This window comes from Mauremys reevesii, linkage group 5, assembly GCF_016161935.1.
Source record: "Mauremys reevesii isolate NIE-2019 linkage group 5, ASM1616193v1, whole genome shotgun sequence".
Lineage (NCBI taxonomy): Eukaryota > Metazoa > Chordata > Testudines > Geoemydidae > Mauremys > Mauremys reevesii.
Genome location: NC_052627.1, coordinates 56,235,859 through 56,261,062, shown reverse-complemented (window position 1 = coordinate 56,261,062; position 25,204 = coordinate 56,235,859). Strand labels below are relative to the sequence as shown.

The window sequence follows — 25,204 nt, the reverse complement described above, 5'->3', positions numbered from 1 at the left end:
CTGTGTAGCATAGCATGGGCTCACCCCCGATGGGAAGGGGCATGTGGGCAGCACAGGGTCAGGCGGGCCATTGTGCATCTGGCAACTGCCGGTTTGTAAATAGTGCCCTGGCACTGGGCTGGGTGGAGCGGGGCTGCCCTGCTATGCCATGCCCCATTGCCCCTGGCTGGCTCCTTGCTTTGGGGACTGAACCCCCTGGGGCCGGGCCCACAAAAGGTTAATCCAGCCCTGCTTGAGGTAAGTGCCTTCCCCCTTCCCGTGCCCCAGCCCCGATCCCCCTGATCAAAAAGTTTGCCCACTCCTCTTCTGGCTGCTCTTTTCCCTGTGCCTCCTCATCCTAGTACCCCCTCCCCCCAGAAGTCCCAGGGTTGTGGGACCACCTCCAGCGGGCTACCCATCACACCAGGAGGAGGAAGCCGGACTGGGGTTTATCCAATCATGCCTCTGAGAGGGGTCCACTGACTCCCTAGATGCCTTTGAGGAGCACTGGGTGCTATTGGGGACTCTCTGCTTGGTCTCGCCCACCGGGATCCTTCATTTTCAACCGATCATCTCACTCTCACGCCTACTGGTTAATTTATTGACCTCGGGCCTGAAATCAATTGTAGCCTGGGCTTAGCAGGTCCTCGCCGCCTGCCCCACCAGCCCCTCTCCTCTCCTCTCCCTGCCTGTCTGGCCCCGTGCGCGGTGATCAGCTCTGCCCTCTCCACCCCCGTGACGGCAGAGCGCACCCCGCCCCAAGTAAGGGCAGCGGAGTCACCAGACGTTACTGAGCATGCTCAGTTCTCTCGAGCACGTTCAGTAACCGCCAGGCTGCCCGTCGTGGTGGGCGGTGCAAAGTGACGTCACGCTGGCCGGGTGAGCGGCAGCGCGCGGCGCGGCTTCCCGGGCTTCACTTCTGCGCGTGGGCGAGCCAGGTGCTGAGGCGCGCACGGCCCGGTGCTGCGTGCGGCCTCCTGCGGGACCCGGCGTCCTACGCCCAGGTTGGAACTGCCAGGCAGGGTCTCCGCCCGGCGCAAATATGGCGGCCCCCGGCTGGCGCGTCCGCCGCCGGCTCCGGATCTGTGCTGTGGGCCGAGCCGTAAGCAGCCAGGCCCGCCGGAAGAATCGCTGAGGTGACCAGCCCGCGTCTCCCGCCGCCGTGTGCTACACCTTGCCCCGTCTCCTGGATCGCTCTCAGCACTGCCGCCCCAGGCTGCTGCTTCCCAGGCAGGAGCTCGTCTCCCTCCTCGCAGGCCCCATTTCCTCAGATCGGTGTGCGTCTGCCCCCCGCCCCCCATCCACAGTGCGTCTGCTCCCCCGTATACGCGCATTCCTTCACAGAGGGGTACATTTGACCCCCCTCATATGCTCATTCTGTCACACAGAGGGCACATCTCTGTCTCTGTCTCGTATGCCCCTGCACCTAGCGCATTTTTAAAGAATAAATACAAAAATAAAAGGAAATGGCCACTGTGCCCATTTCATGTAGGCAGTACAAGTAGTTGGATGATCCCTGCAGCATGAGTGCCAAGCAGACATAAAATAGAACAAACAGGTACAAAGGAAAATTGCTTTCCTGCAGGGTTTGGCAGGAGGGAAATCCCACCAGCCTGATACATGTGAAAGGTGCTTCTGCAGAAAATGCATGGATGTCAACATGGCTCTGTTGCAGCTTTTCCTGTGTCTGGCACTCATTTCCTCCCATAGGAACAATACTTTCCTGCCAAAAAGCTGATCAACAGATCTTTACATTGGTATTTTAAAGTATATCCATCATCTGAACTTTTCTCTTACTGTTCTGTTTTCTCTTTAGTTAATCCATCTCTTCAGATAACTATGTCATGTCTGTCATACTCATGTTACATAGGTAGATGGAATTACATAACTGCAGAATAGTTGATGAACTTTCATGTGGATTACTGTTATTTCTTTGTGGTGTAATACATCTTGAAAACATCTCTGCTGATGTAACTATATTGGAAACTTGCTTTCTGTATTATCTTTCAGTCCTGGGATATAGTCTGAAAATCCTGAAGGCAGAACCAGGGCCTATATATGGAAGTAAGCATTTAAAATTAAAGGGGGCACTATTTCACAAAATGTGGCATAAGATTATACACACATTCCTATGACATTTTTCCATTTTATTGTTATGGAAAAAGTTGTCATAACTTGTTGCTCTTAGATGTTAAGTACCAAGTAGATTGTCCTCCTCAGTATCCCTTTATGGAAACTATTTTCTCTGGGTATATAACTTAGATAATATTTTCACCTCAAGGTCCCAGAGACGCAGACAAGGTTTTCATCTCAAGGCCAAAAGACCAAAAACATCAAGACACTTGATCACGGCCTTGGATAGGCCAAGAGACTACTGACGCTTGATCTTATTATTACACCAGTTGTATCACTGAAAAAGTTTAATTGTAAATTTTGTGGGTAGCTAAGCATGAAATTCTGTGTGTATATATAAATTTATAAAAACAAGTTGATCCTCCAGAGACATGCTAAAAGGTTTTCAAAAGTTTAGCAGAAAAAGTTGTGCAGTTTTAGGCCTTGTAGAGACTTGTACACATGTTTAACAGTGGAAATAACTCAGAATGTGTAAAGTTAAGCACATCTTCAACTCTTTGTAGGATCAGGGGGACCTTCTTCACTGCATACTAGAATTTTAAAATATTTTGACCTGTTACTTTTATTTGCAATTTACAATAAATACTCTAGGATAAGAATCTTTTTTTGTTTTCTTTTTATTTATGGGAATGCACAGTTAATTTTCTTCAAAATGCCCAACTCTAATGCCAAATCTCATCGTGGCCACCGAGGTGGTCAGGAAGCTGGCAGACGTGAGCTGGTTTCCAGATCTTTACAGAGTGCTCAGCATTGTCTGGAAGATCAGGATTTTGGAACTGCATATGCCCACTATCTCCTGGTACTAAATCTAGCTCCTGAGCTAAAAAATGATGTCAGGGTGAGTGCTTTTTTAATTATTTTAGACAGTCCAATCTCAATTATATTTTTTCACTATTAACTTTCTAATGAACAGATGTTGCTTTTATTTTGTATGTAACTTATTTTGAAGAATGGAAAGGAGAATTAAAGAGAAACAGCAGTGTTATGGATGACTCCGTAATTTGGTCAACCAGAGCTGTATGAGCTTGAGGGATAGGGTTTGACTCATTTAATCTTAAAAGCTGAGTGACTTTAAGGGTTTGTAAAAATGAGGCGCTATTAGAACTGGCTTGCACTGTACAAACTTTCTACATACAGCTCTGTGACATGTTAAGCTGTGTGCTGATTAGAGGTAAGGGTAGCTGAAGTACTAGGAAGAGACTACCTCACTGGAGAACCTAAACTAGCACTTCCAGCATTATGTGCTGTTAAGGAAATAACTGCTCATGTTCATTTCAAGACTAATTTCATCCTACCTCCTCTAAGTTTCCAGTGTCTTCAATTCCCTGCTTTTGATATGCTATTACTGATTTAGCAATGTTTGTGTCATTTTTCAGGAAACTTTCCAGTTTACCCTCTTCAAATGGGCTGAAGAGCTAGCTTCTCTTGCACGGATTCAAGATTTATTTAACTGCTATGAGCAGGCCCTGGAACTATTTCCTAATGATGAAATAATATGTAATAGTATGGGGGAACATCTCTTCAGGTTGGTAGTAATCTATATTCAATTTTTTTTGAGATGCACTGTTTATTATTAATTAGTAATAAATATATAAGGATCTGATTCAGCTTTGCTGAATAGGGGTATCTTTGAGCATGGGCACAATGTTAAGTATGCAATACTGAATTTCAAATATGTTAAATCCGTCTTTAAAAATAATAATAATAATATACTGCCTTTCAAATGTCATTTACCAACTCATGCAATAGTTATTTAATAAAAAATTAGACCAGAATGGTTGAAAGCCACTGTGAAAGTTATAGTTTTGGGTAACTTAATTTTTGTAAGTGGTTATGTTCCACGTTTCTGTAGGTGTTATGAAGATCTGCTACCTCTACTCTGTTCTGTTCCTCCTAAAGATCCCACATTACAGCCAGTTCAGATAAAGGAGGGCTGGTTCAAAATATGAATACCCTCTTCTTGATTGGTTTGAGCCTTAGTCTTTGCTTAACAGTCTAAGGCATTTCCCTTCCCTGCGTAGTTCCTAAAAGGTGCTTCACATGCTGCCCCCACAGTGCTTCAAGTTCTTGCCAGTGTGTTGTGTTGGAATAGGACTTGGCCTTGAAACCATAATTTCTAACTGGAAATCCAGATCATTGCTATTAGAGTGGTCTGCTCTGATTCTCCTTTTTTAAAATAAAGAGCAAAAAAAACCCTTCTGTCTATATTTTCTTTGCTTGTTTTTCTTAACAATTAAAAATTGAACATTTTTAAAATTTCCTGGATTGAGAGTTTCAGCCCAGAGCAATATTTTATGGTAATTATAATCATCTTAAAATTGTGATATAATGGAAACACTGGTAACTCAAGCTGTGACAATTTGATATGAGCTGTGATGTCATACATTACACCTGGATTGGGTAAAATCTTACTTTGCTTTGGTTTTTGGAGATTTGACATGGCTCCATTCTGGCATGCATTTCTGATTCACTGTTGCTGTTTTTATTGTGCAAATAATCCTAATAAGATGCCAGTTGTTTTACATGGCAAAGTTGTGTATGAAATGGAGAGGTAGAAGCAGAGTACAATAAATGATATATTTTATGTATTTTTGTATTTTAAATCACTAAGGGTAGTACTATAAATCTTACTTTATAAGATAACTTCATCCTTTTTGACACAGAACCACCATATCACTGGTTAAAGAACTTAAGTTTTATATCCTTTAAAATGTGAAAACATAGGGACGTTGTGCAGTAGTGCTTCATAACTCAATTTTAGCCAAGTACATTGCTTGGTTTTCTAGTGAAAATATTATTTTATAAAGGAGCATATTTAGAGTAAAGGGATCTTTCTCTGAAACAGTGTTGTAAATGAAAAATTCTTATTTTCAACACTCTTAAATTAGTTAAAGCTCACTTTTTTTTGATCATTTGCCCAAGGTGTACCCCCCACCCTCCCCAGTATGAAGACATAACCCTTAAAGCAAAATAAAGTAGCTTTCAAATTGTGACTATAACAGTTATTAAAAACAACAGTACTTAACGATTCAGTAATGAATGTCTAAAAATGTGGTGATTTTTCCCAACATCTTCAAGTTTCAGATATCTGGAAGCCAACTGTATACTTCCTGCTTATTATTTATTTGTCATTTTTACTATTAGAATGGGCTTTAGAGATGAAGCAGCTGGATATTTCCACAAAGCACTGAAGCTAAACCCTGACTTTGCTGATGCAAAGGAGAATTTTTACCGTGTTGCAAACTGGCTGGTAGAACGTTGGCACTTTATCATGCTTAATGACACCAACAGGAATCTGATTTACCAGAAAGCGATTGAGAAGGTGGTCCGCTCTGGTTGCAGAACTGTTCTAGATATTGGAGCAGGAACAGGAATACTGAGGTTTGTCATAAATGCATGTTTAACGTAAACTATATTAATATAAATATACTTGCTTTTTAGTAGTCATTGTCATGTACCTTTAAATTATCCTTTGTGAAAAAACTGAAAATTAATTTTCATATACCGTATTTTCCGGCGTATAAGGCGGCGGGGCGGTAAGAGAGACTCCCTATTTTTTAGTTAAAAACATAGTTTTTACCTATATATATAAGAAAGACCCCCCCCCTTCCCAGGAGCCCAGAGCCATAGCCTTTCCCAGCCGCCGGGGGGGTATCAGAGGGCTGCCGGCTGGGCGCGGAACCCAGAGCCCCCAATCCCAGCCAGCCGCGGAGCGGAGGGCAGGGGCTGTGGGCTGGGCTGGGGGCGGGGGCCTTTAAATCCCAGCCAGCGGCGGAGAGGAGGAGGGGGGGGCTGGGGGCTGGCGGCTGCCAGAACCAGCAACCAACCAGCGCAGCCCAGCCAGGCGCAGCCAGGAGGTCAGGGGCCAGCCGAGGCCCGGGGGCCCAGAGCGCTAAAGGCAGTCCAGCAGAGTCAGAGGGGGGCCGGGCAGGCCAGCTGCCAGGGAGCCCAGAGCTTTAAAAGCCCAGCCGCGCTGGGAGAGCCCAGAGCCCAGAGAGGAAGAGGAGGCCCGGAGCTGGGAATCAGGGGGCTCTGGGGCGCTCTGGGCTGCGGGGCACAGAGGAGGGGCTGCCAGCCGCGGCGCCGGGCCGGAGGGCTGCTTAAGGCTGCTTGCTGCCGCCTGCCAGTTTTACCCAGTTTTTTTTTTTGTTTTTTTTTTTTTAAGTAGTCGTTTTTTTATACCGCCGGTATAAAACTAAGCTTAAGGAAGGAAAGACACTACTAGAGTTGTTATTGTGAAGTGAGTACCTAGAACTGTGTCACTAATGGTATGTATGGTATCCACATGCTGATTTAATACATGTTCATTCAGTCACAATGTTGAATTGGAAAACATACCTTGTAGTGATAAACTAAACAGATTGGGCTCCTGGAGTCTAACAGAGAGATGGTTAAGGAGTGATTTGGTCACAGTACATAGGTACCTATGTGAGGAAGAAAAAGTTGATAATGGGCTCTTCTATGTAACACATAAAGGTATAGCAAGATCCAATGGCTGCAAGCTGAAATTCAAATTCAAACCAGAAATAAGGTGCAAATTTTTAACAGTGAGCGTAAATAACCAATGAAACATCTTATTAAGGACAGTGGTGGATTCTCCATCACTGGCAATTTTTAAATCAAGACTGGATGTTTTTCCTAAAAGATATGCTCTAGTTCAAATAGGAATTAGTTCAGGGAAGTCCTGAGGTCTTGTACATGAGGTCAGATTAGAAGATCACAGTGGTCGCTCTAGTCTTTGAATTACTGCCTTTATGTCATACATATTATCTTTGTAGTAGATTTGGACAAACTGTACTGCTGATAATACAGTGCATACTGGGGAAATCTGATATCTACCCAAGTGCTATAGTTTGCATTAGTACTGATATCAGGTACTAGTATTCTTAAGAATATGAAATAAATGCTACAGAAATGTAAATATACTTAAAAAAAATTCAGACTTTTCTTACCTAAAATAATTTCTAATTGAAATTTTGACAAGAATAAACTAATTCCTATGGTGATTTCTGTTATTTTGCAGTATGTTTGCCAAGAAGGCTGGTGCACCTTGTGTCTATGCCTGTGAGTTGTCGAAGACCATGTATGAACTTGCTTGTGATGTGGTAGCAGCAAATAATATGGAAGGAGAGATCAAACTTCTGCCTATGAAGTCTCTTGATATAGAAATTCCAAAGCACATACCTGAAAGGTAGATTTAAAATAGCCTACTGTGATATCTTCTTATTTAAGTTTTGTTCATGAAAGTGGAGAAGAACTGCACAATGTAACATACTCAGTAAAAAACAGAAAATAATTGTTTATTGAGATGGTACTTAAGAATTCCCACAAAATTTGTCTGTTAGATTAATATTTCTGTGTCATAGAAGGCCATATTTAACTGTATTGCAAGTAATGTTTCACTGTTCATTAGAGTAAACTTCATTCATTCAAACCATTTACCTACCAGGTAAAGCATTTGGAGAGACAACCTGAAAGGAGACAAAAAGAGGAAAAAAATAGAACAATACAGTCAGTTAGGTCAGTGTCTGGGTGTCAGTCAGGGGTCTTCCTCCTCCTGTTCTTGGAAATTTTTTGGCAGTAGCTTTTGTGTGTGCTGTCAGGAGTGGTAAGTCTGGTTAGCTCTGTAGGTCCATTCATTTGCACAATGCCAGACCTTTATTTAATGACTGTAAGGTTCTTTACATCATAAAGGTTCCAGGAGAATAATTTTACATCATCTTTCAGATTAGTTCCACTATAGACATCTATGTACAGTAGGTGTTTCGAGTCCACAATTCCAAGAAATTATTGTCCTAGAGATTTTACAAAAGCTTAACTACTTAGTCAAGAGGGAAAAAAAGCTAATTCTAGATCCTGCAATGTGCTACATCTGTTGACTTTAATGGATACTCTTCACCTCTTTGGAGTGCTTTCTAATGGCTTGATCCTAAAAATAAGTTTAGGGAGATAAAGCAAAAGGAAAAGATGGAACCCAGTCCAGTATAAATATGGGATGAATATCTATGGTTTCAAAAGGTTGTCTACTAAGTTTAAAATCTATCTCATATTTTGTTCAGGTGCAATGAGAAGATAAATTATCATATCAGCTTAAACCAAAGACTTCAGAGTAATTTGCGTTTTAAAAATTTAGCCTTGTATCTTCAAAATGATTATTCAGTTGGTGTTTCTCAAAATATATATACTTCACTGCTGGAGTAATCATAATGTGATTAATGGATTCCAAAGCCAGAAGGGACAACTGTGATCATCCAGTCTGACTTCCTATATAACACAGGCCATAGAAATTCTCCAATATACACCTCTACCCCGATATAACGCGACCCGATATAACACGGGTTCACATACAATGCGGTAAAGCTCTGACATGCTGCTCTGAGCAGCGTGTTAAGGGGGCCGGGCTGGGGCTGAGGTGTTGGATAAGGGGTAGAGGGTTCTCGGGGGCAGCCAGTGGCTCCCCCCCCAGGGTCTAGGAGGCAGGAGCCGTGGGGGGGGCAATTTTGGGGGCCCCACAGTTCCAGAATAGCCTGGGGAATTAACGGGAGGCAGGAAGCAGCCCGCTCCACTTCCCTCGCCCCGGCCCCAGCTGTGTTGCTCAGGGGAGGGGGCTTGGGGGAACGGATCCCCCCCAGGACTCACTGGCGGAAGTGGAGCAGCCCGGCCCTAGCCCGCTTCACTCTGCCAGCTTCTAGCCGCGGCACTCCGCTTCTTGCCACAGGTGAGTGTGGGACTTTTCCCCAACCCGCCCCCACCCCCAGCAACATGACTGGGGCTGGGGCAAGGAAAGCAGAGCGGGCTGGGGCCGCATCGCTCTGCTTCCTGCCGCCGGTGAGTGTGGAGGGTGTCCTTTCCCCAACCTCCCCGCACTCATCAGCGGCAAGAAGCGGAGCACCGCAGCTGGGAGGTGGCAGAGTGGAACGGGCTGGGGCGTCCTTTCCCCAACCTCCCCACACTCACAGGCAGTGGGAAGCGGAGCAGCCTGGCCCCAGCCCGCTCTACTCCGCCAGCTCCCAGCTGCGGTACTCCGCTTCCTGCCACAGGTGAGTACGGGGTCATCCTTTCCCCAACCTCCCCACACTCACCGGCGGTGGGAAGCGGAGTGCTGCAGCTGGGAGGTGGCTGAGTGGAGTGGGCTGGGGCCACGTTGCTCCCATTCCTGCCATTGCCAGTGAGTGCCTGTCAGGGAGTGGGAGATGTGGATAGGGGTCGGAGCAGTCAGGGGACAGGGAGCAGCGGGGTTGGGTAGAGGAAGGGGTCCTGGGGGTGATTAGGGACAGGGGTCTCTGAAGGGGGCGGTCAGGGAACACCAAAGCAAGTTCGATATAACATGGTCTCACCTATAACACAGTGAGATTTTTTTGTCTTCTGAGGACCGCATTATATCGGGGTAGAGGTGTAATTCCTTTTGAACTAGAGAATATCTTTTTTAAAAAAAACAAAACATCCAATCTTGATTTAAGATTAGCAAGTAATTGAGAATCCACCACAACTCTTGGTAAATTGTTCCAATTGTTAATTATCCTCACTGTTAAAATTTAGGCCTTATTTCTGATCGGAATTTGTCTAACATTAGATTCTGGCCATTGGATTGCATTGGACACAAGTCATTGGTGGACTGGCATCCTAAAAGTCTGACATCTTTGTTTATTTTGAGAGACTTTTATACTTAAGAAAACTTTCAAGTTTACCATGCTTAAATACAATTTTAGACATATTTTCTAATTACCAAATATGTTTACATGTGTATTTTGCTCTGATACAACTTGTACTTAATTCTGCAATTAATTATAATGTCAAGTTTGGAAGATCTCGCTGATTTCTGTGGTAGGTCTGAGATGCCATAAACAAAGGATTTTAACTTCATTACTCAAAGAAATCTGTTGTATTCAGGAGTGAGACACGATGTAAGAGGATCTGCACATGAGGTGGACATTTCTTACTTGGTGGCCTCTAAGAGGTTGGTGGGAATTGCCCTTTTGCAGATCCTCCACCCTGAGGTTGGAAAAGTTTAAGCAGCACAGAGGGCTGCTTTAGACACTGGGCTGAAGTAATTATCTGCAGGGCCATGTTACAACTGCTCCGAGTGGATTCTAGTTCTGACACATTTCTCCCACCCCACATTCCTCTGCAGAGCACCTCACACTGGTTGCTGGCAGCTGGCACAATGATTTCATCCTTAGCAAGTTCAGGTTCTCTGGTAGCTTTCAGAAAAGGGCATCAGCATATTTTTGTCCAGTTTATAAGATTTCTAATATTGGTAACTTCATATTGTTTTTATTCACACTTAAAAGTATTCATGTAGCATCAGTATGTTTTAGCTTTATTTTCTGTTTTTGTCTTAAAAGGTGTATGTATTTATTTGCTCTACATTTGTCCTCTCATCTTTATTGCTAGTATGTCCTTTTGTATGGTGGTTATGGGTTAAATAGTAGTGTCTCTTTAACCAAATTATAATGTATTTAAAAAACTTTGTTGATTAGGCTACTGAGTCCACTCAGCATCCCAGAAAGCTGTTGGAGTTGGCAAACCACAGTTTGACCTAGCATTTTAGTTTTCAGCACATCTGGTTAAGAGTTGTTTTCAAGTGGGATGCTTCCGGGGAGCTGTAAGTTTAAATAGCAGAAATCTATTAAGGGTTGCTGGTGTAGACTCAGCACTATTTTACTGCACCTTATTCATCATTTCAGCCTTGCTGCTGTTGGTAGTATTGAGATTTAAGATTAATCCAAGATTAATATAGGTGCCTTAACTTTTAGTCTCAAATTAAATTACTAATTTAAAGGTAATATGTAGCCACTAATCTTTTTCATGTCCTGCTTAGAAGTTGCATTTAAAGTACAGGGAAACCCCACTATAACACGCCCCGCAATAACGTGAATTTGGATATAAGGCGATCATAAGGTGGCTCCAGCCGCCCCAAGCAAAAAAAAAAAAAAAAAAAAGCGGCCGAAGCGCCGCAGAAGCGAAAAAAAGAAAAGAAAAAAAACAGCCGGAGCACTGTGGAAGCGCAAAAAAGAAAGAAAAAAAAGAAAAAAACCGCCAGAGCGCCACCGAAGCGCAAAAAAAGGGGGGGGGGGGAGAAAGGCTGGAGCGCCGCTGAAGGGAAAAAAACCAAGAAATGGAATGTGCCTTCCCCACTGCCTCTTCCTCCCTACCCCCGCTTCTTCTTTTGGTGAAAAGAGCCGTTCTCCTCCCCAGGTGCTCCTCGCTCTTCCTCTGCCCCTTGCACATCTCCCCTACTCTCCCCAAGTGTTTCCCTCTCTCACTGCTTGACTGAGAGCCCCCGCTGCTGGAGCTGCACCCTTTCAGTTACTGTTATGGGCAGTTCGCAAATGCAAGTCGTTTTCTGCCCAAGAGAAATTGACCAGCTTGAAACTGACCAGCTTGAAATGGTAAACCTCGCTATACCGCGACCCCGCATTTATCGCAATCCAATTTTTTGGACCCCAATCATCATGTTATAGCGGGGTTTCACTGTATAACTATAAAATTGCACTGTTTGCATGCTTATAACAAACTGATGATAGAGCAAAAATTTTATGGAATCTCCAAGTGCTAATCACTGTTTAATTTATTTTACATGTAAGCATGTGTTCTTGGGATATGGTCTGCCATATTTCAAGTCTGTTTGAAAGGCCCTATTTATTTTTATGTTTGTCTTAGATTCTTCTCATGCCTAATGATTCATAAGCATTGTCTGGAAAGTTTCATGGTAAATTGTTGCCCAGTGTTTATAAACTTGTTATAACAACCACTTAAAATATGTCCCTCTGCTTGATGTGTTTTGCTTTTCACTGACATGAATTAATACTTTAATAGCACAGCTTTTTATCAACATTTTCTGCCTCTAGATTCAGTTTACATTTGTATTTTACTTTAAAAGGCGTGACTTCTAGCAGAAATTTGTAATGCCCATTACCATCTCATAACTGTAACTACTTTTTCTTAAAAACAATTTTTTGTAGGGTTTCCCTGGTTGTCACAGAAACGGTAGATGCAGGTTTGTTTGGAGAAGGGATTGTGGAGAGTTTGATACATGCTTGGGAGCATTTGCTTTTACAACCAAAGGTAGGTGATATATTCAGATACTCATAAATCAGAACCACATTGAGACATACATACATAACACATCCTTATTATGAATGTTGCACTCTTCCTAATGCTTAGACAATTGATGCTTTATTTTTAAATCCGAGTTACATTAATGCTTGTGAAAGTGAGATTTTTACAGCCTTGTTGGCAAAAGTACTGTATCGTACCTGTTATATGTCAGTAGACAAGCAGTGACAATGCCTTGTGAATGACATTGCCTTATCAATGTTTTTCAACACTAACCTGGCAGGAGCAGCGTAGGGAGGGTAGTTCAGTCTTTATGGCTCTACAGTCCTTGACCTCTGTGTCTATCAGTGGTGCCGATTATGATGACTTTTGTGTTGTGGACACGTGTCTACTGCAAACAAGACTGAAACCTATTAATTTAATATTAAGACACAAAACAGCTGTCAGAAGGCCATGCAGTCAGTAGAAATCTAGGCTGGATTTGAATCAGCAGCCTAGAAAGAAAAGGATTCACTGTGACTGAAACCAAAATCCCCTTGTATGTAAATTAATAAAAACTCATATACATCTGCTTCTAACACTAGAGGGCATTCTGTTACCAGTCTGTTAAATCTTCCAGTTCACCTTTATTTTATATTATTTAATAATTCCTTGGTGATTAATTTGAAAAGCTGGAAGTTGCTAGATGCACCTTGCCTTTAAGACTATGTAAACGTAACTCTCCTGCCCCACACCAAAAACAAAAAACACAAACCCACCTCTACTTTTTACCTGTGTCTGACAAACTTCTGTTTAGGTCTCATGAAATAATGGGATGCCGTCTGTGAAAAGTTACGTGATCTAGTTTCTTTTATGTTTCCCTCCCAAACGAAAAGAAAAGAATTACCTTAAAATCACCATCTAGGTGAAGGTTTTTTTTATCTTCTGTATTAGACTGAAATTGGTGACCTCTAGTGTTATAAAACAGGAATAGTTTGATCCATTCATTATGCGTGTTTTTAGCTAACTTGTTTTGCTTCAAGTTAGGATCAAATAGAGGGTTTAAAATTGCACAAGAAAATACAATGAGCTGTCACACACAACTGGTGTGTAAATAATTGAAAGCTTATGTGTGTTCCATGAGAGGGTAGTTTTAGATGTACTAAACATAAGAACTATTTATGAAGTTCCTTCTTTCGATTCACTCACTTTCTGCCATGTCTGTGTTGTCATTCAGTGAGTTTATATATATTGATCATCAGCTTGTTTATGTTGGACAGTGAAGAGAGGAAAAAAGACAATAAAGAGAAAGCTAACCTATATCTAAAATACAAAGACTTGACTAGAACAAGATAAGCATGGAGAAGAAATATTTGAGAAAAAGTATGCAGTTGATACAAGAGAAACAACGAATGCTGAAAGATAGGTGGTAAAAGCAAAGTATTTTTAAAACATATTGAAGCTATCAAATTAATTACTGGGAAGTAATCAAGATAAGCAGGGGATAGACTCATAAAATCACATTGGGGAGCATGACTTAGAAACTATCAGTTGAGAATTCATATTTAATACAGATTGGCATTATTGAGAAATAAGAAGTTTTGGAAAAATATTACTTTACAGTTAAACCTGGAACTGAAAATGGGATATTCTTCAGGCAGATACATTGGGGAAAAACAAAAATACTATCTCTTAGTGAGTGACTCTTTAATATGCCATCAATTTGTTGTGATGAAAGTGTATGCAAAGAAAAGGTAGCTGTGGATGAAACAATATCAAAGGAGCATGTGAAATGCTGGGAGAAATGAAAAAAGTGGGAAAATAACAGCTTCTAGAGTTTTCATCCTTCAGTATATATAATATACAATTGGCTGTTTTTCCAGGAAAAGGGGCATAATTTAAATTCACTGCATTTGCACAAAAAATTGAATTGACTGCAATTACAAAAAAAAATTAAAACATCATTAGTCTTGAGCATATTTATTAAAGTTTTTGAGATAATAATGAATGACACAGAGAAATAACAAACTTAAACTCAGCAATACCAGTAGAAATGGGTCTTCATCTCATTGTGCCATCTTATTTATTTACATTTTCACAGCCTAAAAACCAAGACATTGGCACAGAAGACTATGGTCAAGTTATTCCTGCAGGTGCTATTGTATTTGGGATGGCAGTGGAATGCAAAGAGATACGCAGACATCACAGGTGTGTTTATACTTTGACAGGATTTGGAGCTCACATTTGACAGGCTTAGGAAAAGAAATGTGATCAATTTAAACAAAAGGGGAATATTTTTTATTTTCCACACTCAATATGTTCAAAAAGAACAGGAGTACTTGTGGCACCTTAGAGACTAAGACATTTATTTGAGCATAAGCTTTCGTGGGCTACAGCCCACTTCTTCGGATGCATAGAATGGAACATATAGTGAGGATACACACACACACCACACACACACACACAGCATGAAAAGGTGGGAGTTATCTTACCAACTCTGAGAGGCCAATTAAGTAAGAGAAAAAAAACTTTTGAAGTGATAATCAAGATATAGTACAGAGTAAAGTTTGATGTGTGAGAATACTACACATGGGGGCAGGCCAGACCCCCAGCAGCGTGCCGCGGGCAGTGGCATTTTGCTGGCAGGCGGCGCAGCGGGTGCAGACCTTCCGCAGTCATGCCTGCGGGAGGTCCACCAGAGCCGCGGGACCAGCGGACCTCCCGCAGGCATGACTGCAGAGGGTGCGCTGGTCCCGCGGCTCGGGCGGACCTCCCGCAGGCACGTCTGCAAGAGGTCCCCTGGAGCCGCGGGACCGGCGACCGGTAGCATGCCCCCTGTGGCGCGCCACCCTGCTTGGGGCGGCGGAATTCCTAGAGCCGCCCCTGATGAGGAGATAGATTCAATGTTTGTAACGGCTCAGCCATTCTCAGTCTCTATTCAAGCCTAAGTTGATATGTTCAGTGTTCAAGGGGAAGGATTGTGTATAGCTTTGATTTGTCTAATTTAGGCTTCTTTGTGGTTTTTTTCCTCCTTGCTCCCCTCCTAGGGTGGGAATACAACAAGTTGCCTGTGTGCATTTGGCAGAAACGGTGGAGTTCTGTAGTCCAACACGTGCTTCTGTGAACTCAGAGGAAACTATTGAACCTTACACCACAGAAAAACTCAGTAGAGTTCCTGGGGGTTATATGCCACTGACAGAACCCTTTCAAGCCATGACAGTGGATTTCAACAATCTGCAGGTAATGATTTCTTCACTGTCTTACATCCTAAAAGAAAAACAAACAAAAAACTTGTAGAGCAGCTGATACAGAGCCAAAAATCTGGCTTGTCTCTAATTATTCATTGCAGTTCAGTTGGGTGATAGTTATCTGAGTGGGAGCATCCAAGTTAGCATATGCTGGGTGTGAATAGCCACACTGCAAAGCCGTACCTGAGTTAGTGTGCTCACTGGGGCTGCACTCACCCGTATGCATCATTAGGACTTCTGGGGGTATATCTCATGGTTCCTTGTGCTGCAGGATTCTTTCCCAGTGAATTATAGAAGAACTTGTCTGTCCTTCTGGGAGGGAATTGTAGGAAAGCTGTTGGAGGACTGTCAGTGCTCAAGTGACTTAGCTGCATTCTCACTGCAAAGTGGACAGGTTACCAGTCTGAGTGAAAGTGGCACCTGAGCTCTTGGCTGTAGCCCCAGTTAGGCCAGCTAGTCTGGGTTGAAAGCATCAGTTAACATGTTAACATCAGTTAACATGGGTGAGAGGGTTTTTGTGTGTGAACAGAAGTAGAGACGGGGACAACATCCAAGAATGACCCTGCGGAACTCTGCAGTAAAGACATACCCTAAGTAAATTTATTAAGGGTAGGTCTATACTCACCGTCCGGGTCGACGCGGTGAGTTCGACTTCTCGGAGTTTGAACTATCGCGTCTAATCAAGACGCGATAGTTCGAACTCCCCGCGCGCTCCGGTCGACTCCGGAACTCCACCACCGCGAACGGCGGTGGCGGAGTCGACCTTGGAGCCGCGGAGTTCGACCCCGCCGCGTCTGGACGGGTAAGTCAGTCGAACTAGGGTACTTCGAGTTCAGCTACGCTATTTGCGTAGCTGAACTTGCGTACGCTAGTTCGACCCCCCCCCCCCCCCCTTAGTGTAGACCAGGCCTAAATGTGGTGTTACATATTTGTCCATATGCCTGTGACTTATTGGCTCATTTTTACCACTAGAATTGCAATATATAAATGAGTTGTGACTGATCAGATTCCAACTACAGTTATAGGAGTGCATTTGAATTGTTGAGGATGACACAGGAAAGAGAGTATTTTATATTTAAAGTCAAAACATTACCACTAAACAATGAGCTGCTCATAGATGGTTGCAGTGGAGAGTGGGATAAGTCACCATTCAAACAACTCATGACTTTTTTTTCCCCCATGGAAACCATTTTGTACATCTATATTTTGACAATGCAAATAAGTTTATTTTGTGTGTATGTGTAATGCCGACAGACCCCGGTCATCAGCGGACAGAATCGAACAGGGGACCTCTGGAGCTTAATGCATGAGCCTCTATCACATGAGCTAAAAGCCAACTGACTGGTAGCTAAGGCTGTAGAGCAGACTCATTTTAACTCTCTTTAAGTGGTCTCAGTGCCACGAGATGGGACAGAACAGCACCCCCAGAAGGTGTGTGGGTTACGTATGCACGAAATAGAGCTGAGTTGGGATGTAGGTCTCTGAGCCAATGATGGCCATGCAGACTGAAAGGTGATACATTTTGACGCTGGTACATGTGTGTTTCTGGTTTGTTAACCCGTGGAGAGGAGTTTGCACCAAAGTGGTGAGCCAAAGCTTAAAATAAATTGTTATAGAGAGAAAATCATTCTTGGCTACTGATTGGTTGGGAATTGCTATGTTCTGTATTGGGAACTTTTTCCCTGTTCACCTTATCTGACATCTAAGGTCAACATATGAAGTAAAGCAAAGCACTTGAATATATTACAGGGAACAGGGATTCCAGCCTCACTGTGTGAAGAGGCATAGATATAATATACAGCAGGTGAAAACAAATGTATTCATTTTCATTTATTTTGAAGAAGTGAATACTCATGACTGTGCAGCTTTTTGCCACCAGCAATCTGTTGGCAATGGAGTTGCCGCTGCATACACTGGCAACTCACTCGCCCCCTCCCCCCCCCATGGTTGGTTCTCAAATAGTGTCATTCAAAATATTCCCTTTTTAAAAACAAACAAACAAAAACTAACAGTTGGGAGCAGGGTTACATATCAAAGTATGAAATTCAGAAATAAAATTAATTGCTTCTGGGGTTAATTCTAACAACAGGCTCTAAACTTACATTCCCAACAGTAAAAAGGAATCTGATATGCATTCCATTCTCAACATTAGTCAGCCACCACTCTTGGGGAAAGAGGTGCTCAAATGTTGTTGTTTCTCTTTTTTACCATCTTGGTCAGGAATTGAAAAGCCTGGCAACTAGGAAGCCTTGCAAGATCAGCATACCTGTCACTCAAGGAGGCGTGCTGGATGCTATTGTGGTATGGTTTGTACTACAGCTTGATGATGAGCACAGTCTATCTACAAGTCCCAGTGAGGAAACTTGCTGGGAACAAGCAGTCTACCCTGTGCAGGGCCTTCCTGGTATGTCGATTTTCCATGGCAATACTATTAACTTTTTTATATTTTGTTTATTTGATAGCATCCTTTTAAGACTAGTTACTATCAATTTGCCTCAGAGATAAGGGAACATATTAGGGAAAGAGGACAATGTGTCACTAACCATAGCAGAATCCTTATTTCTCTTCCTCAGTCTCCCTGAGCATTCCTTGGAATCCTTATTTCATTATTAACGTAGTTAGCCTTTCCCCACCCATCACTGTCCCTCTTCTCTCCTCCTCCTGCTGTGTCAGTAGTTTCCTAATAGTAAATGGAAAATGGCTCTAGTGTAGTTTTTGCTTCCTAAAACCACAGATTAGGCATTTGTATGGACACTCCCTTATAATTTCTGAAAGTTGTTAATGTACCTTTTTGTATTTTTTTGATAAGATTATTCTGTGAAACCTGGAGACACTGTGATGATGGAAGTATGCTGCCAAGATTGCTACTTGAGGGTCCAGAAGATTTCTGTTTTGACTTCAGAGTATGGGATGGACATTGAAAGGGAGAACACACTGGCTTCGGGCAATGAGGCTGAACTATGTAGTGCTTTGGCTAGTCTTCAGACTACTAGCACACCGGATGGCATGGGGCAGAAATGCATGCTGGAATCCACTGAAATTGCACTTCTAAACAATGTGCCGTACCATGAATGCTTTAATGCTGCCATTGGCAAAGTGTTGTCATCCTTGATCCCAGCGAGAGAATCTCTGTCTATGGATGTTGATGGTCATGATAGAGAGATAAACTTTGAAAAGAGTCAAAACAAGAATTCCTCATATACAACTCATGACCCTTTGTATGTATTAGATGTGTCTGAGGGCTTTTCGATTCTACCAATAATTGCTGGCAAACTTGGGCCAGTTAAAGCTTACAGTTCTGTTGAAAAAGAGCAGCATCAAATAGCCCTTAACATAATTTCAGAAGCCAACCATTTCCCTAAAGAAACATTAAAGTTTTGGCTCAGCCACTTAGAGGATGAGAGTGTGGTGTTACAGAGACCCAAATCAGACAAACTGTGGAGTATTATAATTCTGGACGTCATAGAGACTTCAGGTTTAATCCAGCAGGAGGTGATGGAAAAGGCAGCAATATCCAGGTACTGTATGACATTTATAAATCTTCTGAAGGTCATAGAGAACCTTCCTAGTAATTCCAAGCTTCAACCTGTCTGACAAAAGGAGGGAGAGGAATTATTAAAGCTCAGTACCAGTGTGGACACAAGAACAAATGGATATAAACTGGCCATCAGGAAGTTTTAGACTTGAAATTAGACGAAGGTTTCTAACCATGAGAGCAGTGAAATTCTGGAACAGCCTTCTAAGGGGAGCAGTGGGGGCAAAAGACATATCTGGCTTCAAGAATAAGCTTGATAAATTTATGAAGGGGATGGTATGATGAGAGAGCTTAATTTTGGCAATGAATTGATCTTTGACTATTAGCGGTAAATATGCCTGATGGGATGTTAGATGGGGCGGGATCTGAGTTACTACAGAGAATTCTTTCCTGGGTGTCTGACTGGTGAGTCTTGCCCACATGCTCAGGGTTTAGCTGATCGCCATATTTGGGGTTGGGAAGGAATTTTCCTCCAGAGCAGATTGGCAGAGGCCCTGGGGTTTTTTTGCCTTCCTCTGCAGTGTGCGGCAAGGGTCACTTGCTGGAGGATTCTCTGCACCTTGAAGTCTTTAAACCATGATTTGAGGACTTCTGTAGCTCAGAGATAGGTTAAGGGTTTGATACAGGAGTGGGTGGGTGAGATTCTGTGGCCTGCGTTGTGCAGGAGGTCAGACTTAAACGATCATAATGGTCCCTTCTGACCTTAAAGTCTATGATTCTAGTTAAATTATTTAATTTTTATAACAATTTATCACTGTGATTTAAAAAAAAAAAAAAAAAAAACCCTAGGGAAAATCTTATGCTTAGCATACCAGAAATCTAAACAACTATTGTCCTGATAAGAGCTGAAGCAAGATGAAAATTTAAGAGATCTGAGTGATAGAACAAGCTCAGAATCTTGTACATTGCAAGCTGCTGTGGAACAGACTGAAAACTGCCATAGACAGATACATGTGAGCTAGAACAGAGATAGAGAAAAAGGGGGAGCTAACAAACAAAAAGGTAACACAAAGCAAGAGAAGAATGAAGAAAATACAAGACACAATAATAGAAAGTAGCAAGAAGGGGGAAAACAAACTGGGAGGAATATTAAAGAAAGGATGAATCTTCAGTTTTAGAGGGTTTTTATTGGGGTGGTATGGAGGTATGTGTAACATTTTCATCTATTCATCCAGACTTTTAGTGAGGTCAGGATAATAATAGCCAAGGGGGTTTGATTGTGTCAGCCCTTTTGGGGAAGTTGGTTCTGATTGTGTCATATCTAAATTCACATCAGTTGTCAGAGACTGAACATGTGGCTAAGAAGGAAGGAAGTCTCTCTATTTTTGCCATTTGTTGTCCCTGCTAGTGCCTTTGTGAAGAGACCTCTGCTAGAAAACGAGAACACAAAGTTAATGCAGAATTAAATACCTACTTGCTGCTGCTCTTGACAGCTCAGCAGTCTGTGTCAGGGAACTGAAGAAGCCTCTGAGTTTAGCACAAGCATACTGTTAACTTTGTTCTTGTGTGTATTGAGAATGATTTCGTTAAATATTTAAAACACTGCTGGCATCCCACATCTGGGTGATTTTATCTAATTAGCACTACCCTGGGCACATCATGGATTAAATGAATTCCTGCCATTTTCATTCTGCACAAGGGATTGACTCTCAAGCAGGATCCCACTCTCCTGAACAGTGCCCTAATGATCTCTTTCCCAGCACCCTCTGGCTTCCAGTTTTATTAACAGCTTCAGTTGCTGTTTTTTCACAATCCTTCAGTATTGTCTAAGGAGTCAGTGTTGTAAATAAACCAGACCTTGTATTTGAAGCCTGAATAGCCTATAACACCATCTTAATAAAATAACTACATTCTACATAAGAATGGCCATGCAAGGTAAGAACAATGATCCATCTAACCTAGTATCCTGACTTACAACAGTGGCCAGTGCCAGATGTTTCAAAGAGAATGAGTAGAACAGAGCAATTATCAAGTGACCTGGTCATCTGGTCCCAGCTTCTGGCAGGGCACTGGCCTGGAAGGGTAGGGCTTGCACTGACATAGAATGGCCTGTCCAGTGCTCATCCACCTGACCTGTTACTGTTCTTCACTGTGTATTTTATATTTTGAGATCCCCCAAGTCAAAGACAAACTAATGTCAATCAGCCTTCAAAGAAAATGAATCCTGGTATAATACAGTGGAGAATTTGACAGGGTATTTTAGATTGGGAGTGATCTGAATAGCACTTAAACACTTCTGACTTCAGTGGAACTTAAGTGCCCATCCTGAATCAAGACCTTAATACAGTTTAGTTCAGTTCAGGGGTGGGCAAACTACAGCCTGCAGGCTGGATCCGACCCATTGGCCCTTTTAAGCCGGCCTATGAGCTCTTGCTGGGGTGCCTGGTCAGGGGCCACACCACATGGCTCGGCCCTGCTTCAGTGCTCCAGCCGAGGCGGGGGCCGCACCACGCGGCTCCTGGAAGCCATGGCATGGCCCCACTCCGAGAGTTACGGGTCACTCAATGCCTAGGACCTGGAGAAGGGACATGCCACTGCTTCCAGGAGCCACTTGAGGCAAGTGCTGCTCGGAGCCTGCACCCCTGAGCCTCTCCCCACACCCAGGGGCGGCTCCAGGCCCCAGCACGCCAAGCGCGTGCTTGGGGCGGCCTTCCGCGGGGGCACTCTGCCGGTCGCCGGGAGGGTGGCAGGCGGCTCCGGTGGACCTCCCGCAGGCATGCCTGCGGAGGGTCTGCTGGTCCCGCGGCGGGTCTGCTGGTCCCGCGGCTTCGGTGGAGCATCCGCAGGCGCACCTGCGGGAGGTCCACGGGACCAGCGGACCCTCCGCAGGCACGTCTGCAGGAGGTCCACTGGAGCCACGGGACCGGCGACCGGCAGAGCGCCCCCCGCGGCGTGCCGCCATGCTTTGGGCGGCGAAATTGCTAGAGCCGCCCCTGCCCACACCCCAACCCTCTGCCACAGCCCTGATCCCCCTCCTGCACCCCAAACCTCTCATCCCCAGCCCAACCCCAGAGTTTGCACCCCCAGCCAGAACCTGCACCCCTTCTCACACCCCTGTCCCAGCTCTGATCCCCCTCCCGGCCGCTGAACCCCTCGGTCCCAGCCCAGAGCACCTTCCTACACCCCAGAGCCCTCACCCTTTCACACCCCAACCACAATTTTGTGAGCATTCGTGGCCCCCCCCATATAATTTCTATTCCCCGATGTGGCCCTCAGGCCAAAAAATTTGCCCACCTCTGGTTTAGTTTCTTACTAGCAGGAGAACACATTTTGGCAATAAACATTTTTGTCTCTCTTTATAGGTGTTTGCTTCACTCTGGAGGAAAGATATTCCCCCAATACGTGGTGATGTATGGGATGCTTGTAGAATCACAATCCTTAGTACTTGAAAGTGCAGTTCAAGGAACTGAACCCACACTTGGGCTTAATATAGCACCTTTTATCAACCAGTTCAAGGTAGGATGTTAACGACGTGCTTCAATATCAAGCATAGCTCTCAAAACCCCTAAATGCCCAACTGAGGGCCACAATCACAATATAAGGAATTTAAGAAAAAGCAGTGCTGAAACTATTAATGATGTTGGATTAATTTCTTCAGTAGTTTGTAAGCTAAATTCTGTGCATAGATACTGATGTAAATTTACTATAATATAATAGTAAATTTACTATAATAGAAGTCAAGACATGCTTCAGACATGCTTCAGGTAGGGCAGAAGTGATTTGTGATCTGATATGGAGAGCAGTAAAAGTTATGACTTTCAACACTTCAGTGTTCAGAAAAACAGCTTTGGTAGGAGACTGTTTCCTTACGCAACTTGTGTCACAAGGACCAGATTTTAAAAAGGATTAGAAGTGATGGTTATTTTAGCAGTTCAGTTCCTTTAGGAAACAGTGTAATAATTCACAAATTGAAAGTTGCTGTTGTATAATTGTTAAGCCTGAAAGCCTGGTACATTCCTCCTCAGGTGCCTGTTCGTGTGTTTTTGGATCTCGCTACATTACCATGTGTGCCCTTAAGCAAGCCAGCAGAACTGCTAAGACTAGATCTCATGAATCCCTATTTGAACAGTTCCAGTAGAGAAGTAAAGGTAAGTTGAGTGCACACTTTTTTTTTCCCTTCAGTTCCTCATTACTATGGTTGAAAAATTCAGTACAAAAGCTATTTCGATGCAGGCCACTTTGAAGTAGATTTGAAGAGTTTGAACCACTGTATTTGATTTTCTTGGTGATCTAGACACTGCCATAATACAAATAAAATCAGTGAAAAATTAGAGTTCTACTTCCTTAAACATCCTCTTTTCATTTTTAGGTGCAAGTTTCTAAGTCTGGCCACGTCACTGCCATTCCATTTTGGTATCATATACATCTAGATGAAGATATTTATTTGGATACGTCAAGTGATTCCTCCCACTGGAAACAAGCTGCAGTTGTTCTTGACAAACCGATCCAAGTTCAGCTTGGAGATGAACTTGTGCTCAACATTCAGCACTATAAAAGTAATGTCAGCATCACAGTAAAGCAGTGAAGAGTAGTCACTTGGAATCTGGTTCTAATGCTCAAAGAAAATTATTTTGGCTTAAATATAATTCTCTATGCACACTAGCAGAATGGCTCAGCATTTGAGATGTTTAATAGAAGATGAGCATAAAATCTAGGTTTTATGTTTTGGCCCAAAAGGGTTTTTTATTATTGATTACAAATATTTTGTTTGTTTTAAGAGGGCCTATTGATGAACTACAAGCCATTGTGCAAGGACATTTTGAACTGTTATAGTGAAGTCATGTCTTGCTCAGCAATAAGAAGCTTCATTGTTAACTGAATTGATTATTTCTCCAATTTTCCTTTGTACAAGCTGCAGAGGAAGCTGTAATTTTTGTTGCACGGATGCTCACAATTTTTTGTTTTTGTGTAAGGTGCTAAGATACCTTAGCAGTAAACGCTGTATAAATATCTACATACAGAGAATGCAATATTGTGAAATAATTAGATCCTCCCCTCAATCCCACACCACCTTTGTGGCAACTATTTTAAGTTACATGAAGTGGTATTAAGGAGGCAGTTTTAAAATAAATTCATGAATGCCCTATATGGCTACGTGGTTATGTTCCCTCCTCTTAAACTCTTTTTTTCCCTTGGTTGTAGATCTTAATATGTGTATATTTATTTCTCACTGTGCCAGGCCTCCAACTTTTGTCCTTCTGAGTCTGCACTGCCCTTACAATTGCAGCAGCACAAGTTTATTCACAGTCGAATTTACTCTCAAGAATCAGAGGGGTAGGTGTGTTAATCTGGATCTGTAAAAAGCAACAAAGAGTCCTGTGGCACCTTATAGACTAACAAATGTATTGGAGCATAAGCTTTCGTGGGTGAATACCCACACTGAATACCCACTTCATCTGACAATGTGGGTATTCACCCACGAAAGCTTATGCTCCAATACATTTGTTAGTCTATAAGGTGCCACAGGACTCTTTGTTGCTTTTTAGTCTCAAGAAATACTTGTCAAAGTCATGAAGCTATTGTGCAGGGTAGAAAGATGGTCATATGGTTAAGACACCAAGATTCAGGAAGTTTAGAAGAACCAGGAACTGTATTATGTGAACTTTGAGTCACTTATTCTGTCAAACTTTACCCATCTGGAAAATGGGGATACTAGTTCCCTACCTACCAAGACTGTGAAATTGTTAAATGTTCAAGATTCTGTGGTGGGTGTGTGTGTGTGGTGCACTTGTATGAGGTTATTTTGCTGCTCAGAAAAGACTTAAACTCTTAAATCCTGCACTGGAATGCACCACTTGACAAATGCTTCACTACTGTGCAAGAGGCGCATGCACTAGCTACAGTTTGAGAAATGTTAACTTTGTTACATGGCAAAGATTAAGAAGTTGAGGTATAATTGAAGGGAATTTCAGAAAGAAAAACAGTAAGCTGTCTTCTCAAATTCAATGGTAAGAAAGCAAAGACCAAGACAGTTTTTTCCACATTAAGCTTCTAAAACAAAAGCTATTGTTACTGTTTCTTTGTTTCCTCCTCTAAACAGACTGTGGACCTTAAAGAAAGGGAAGAGTGCATTTTTTATTTAGTAGAAAGAGCTCCAAATATAGTTCAAGCTCTGAGCCATTCAATACAAATAGCAGCCTATGCACACTGTGGCACATGCACAATAAACCACTGCTTTTATTAAAGGTAAATCTGAATTCTCTGCCAAAGCCAGGCTATTCAGACAGCAGAGCAAGAGTCTGATGCAATGAGTTATGGACAGATTAAGTTG

General features: G+C 42.8%; 1 protein-coding gene across 4 annotated transcripts in view; it reads left to right on the top strand.

The window, feature by feature from the left end:
* Positions 1–23,943, top strand: part of PRMT9 (protein arginine methyltransferase 9) — a 28,994-nt gene extending 5,051 nt beyond the window's left edge. The window contains exons 1-14 of one of the 4 annotated variants that reach the window (XM_039541605.1): positions 881–1,115; positions 1,990–2,043; positions 2,750–2,950; positions 3,489–3,637; positions 5,257–5,493; positions 7,136–7,303; positions 12,078–12,180; positions 14,252–14,358; positions 15,198–15,390; positions 17,619–17,802; positions 18,208–18,916; positions 22,236–22,389; positions 22,899–23,021; positions 23,243–23,943. In XM_039541605.1, coding sequence (XP_039397539.1) covers positions 2,038–2,043; positions 2,750–2,950; positions 3,489–3,637; positions 5,257–5,493; positions 7,136–7,303; positions 12,078–12,180; positions 14,252–14,358; positions 15,198–15,390; positions 17,619–17,802; positions 18,208–18,916; positions 22,236–22,389; positions 22,899–23,021; positions 23,243–23,458 — 2,550 coding nt within the window. In that variant the 5' untranslated portion in view covers positions 881–1,115; positions 1,990–2,037 and the 3' untranslated portion in view covers positions 23,459–23,943. Of the gene's footprint in view, positions 1–880; positions 1,116–1,989; positions 2,044–2,739; positions 2,951–3,488; positions 3,638–5,256; positions 5,494–7,135; positions 7,304–12,077; positions 12,181–14,251; positions 14,359–15,197; positions 15,391–17,618; positions 17,803–18,207; positions 18,917–22,235; positions 22,390–22,898; positions 23,022–23,242 lie in introns of those variants that run through there. The other 3 variants (XM_039541607.1, XM_039541606.1, XM_039541608.1) reach the window with 3 other exon arrangements.
* The last annotated feature ends 1,261 nt before the right edge of the window (positions 23,944–25,204 follow it).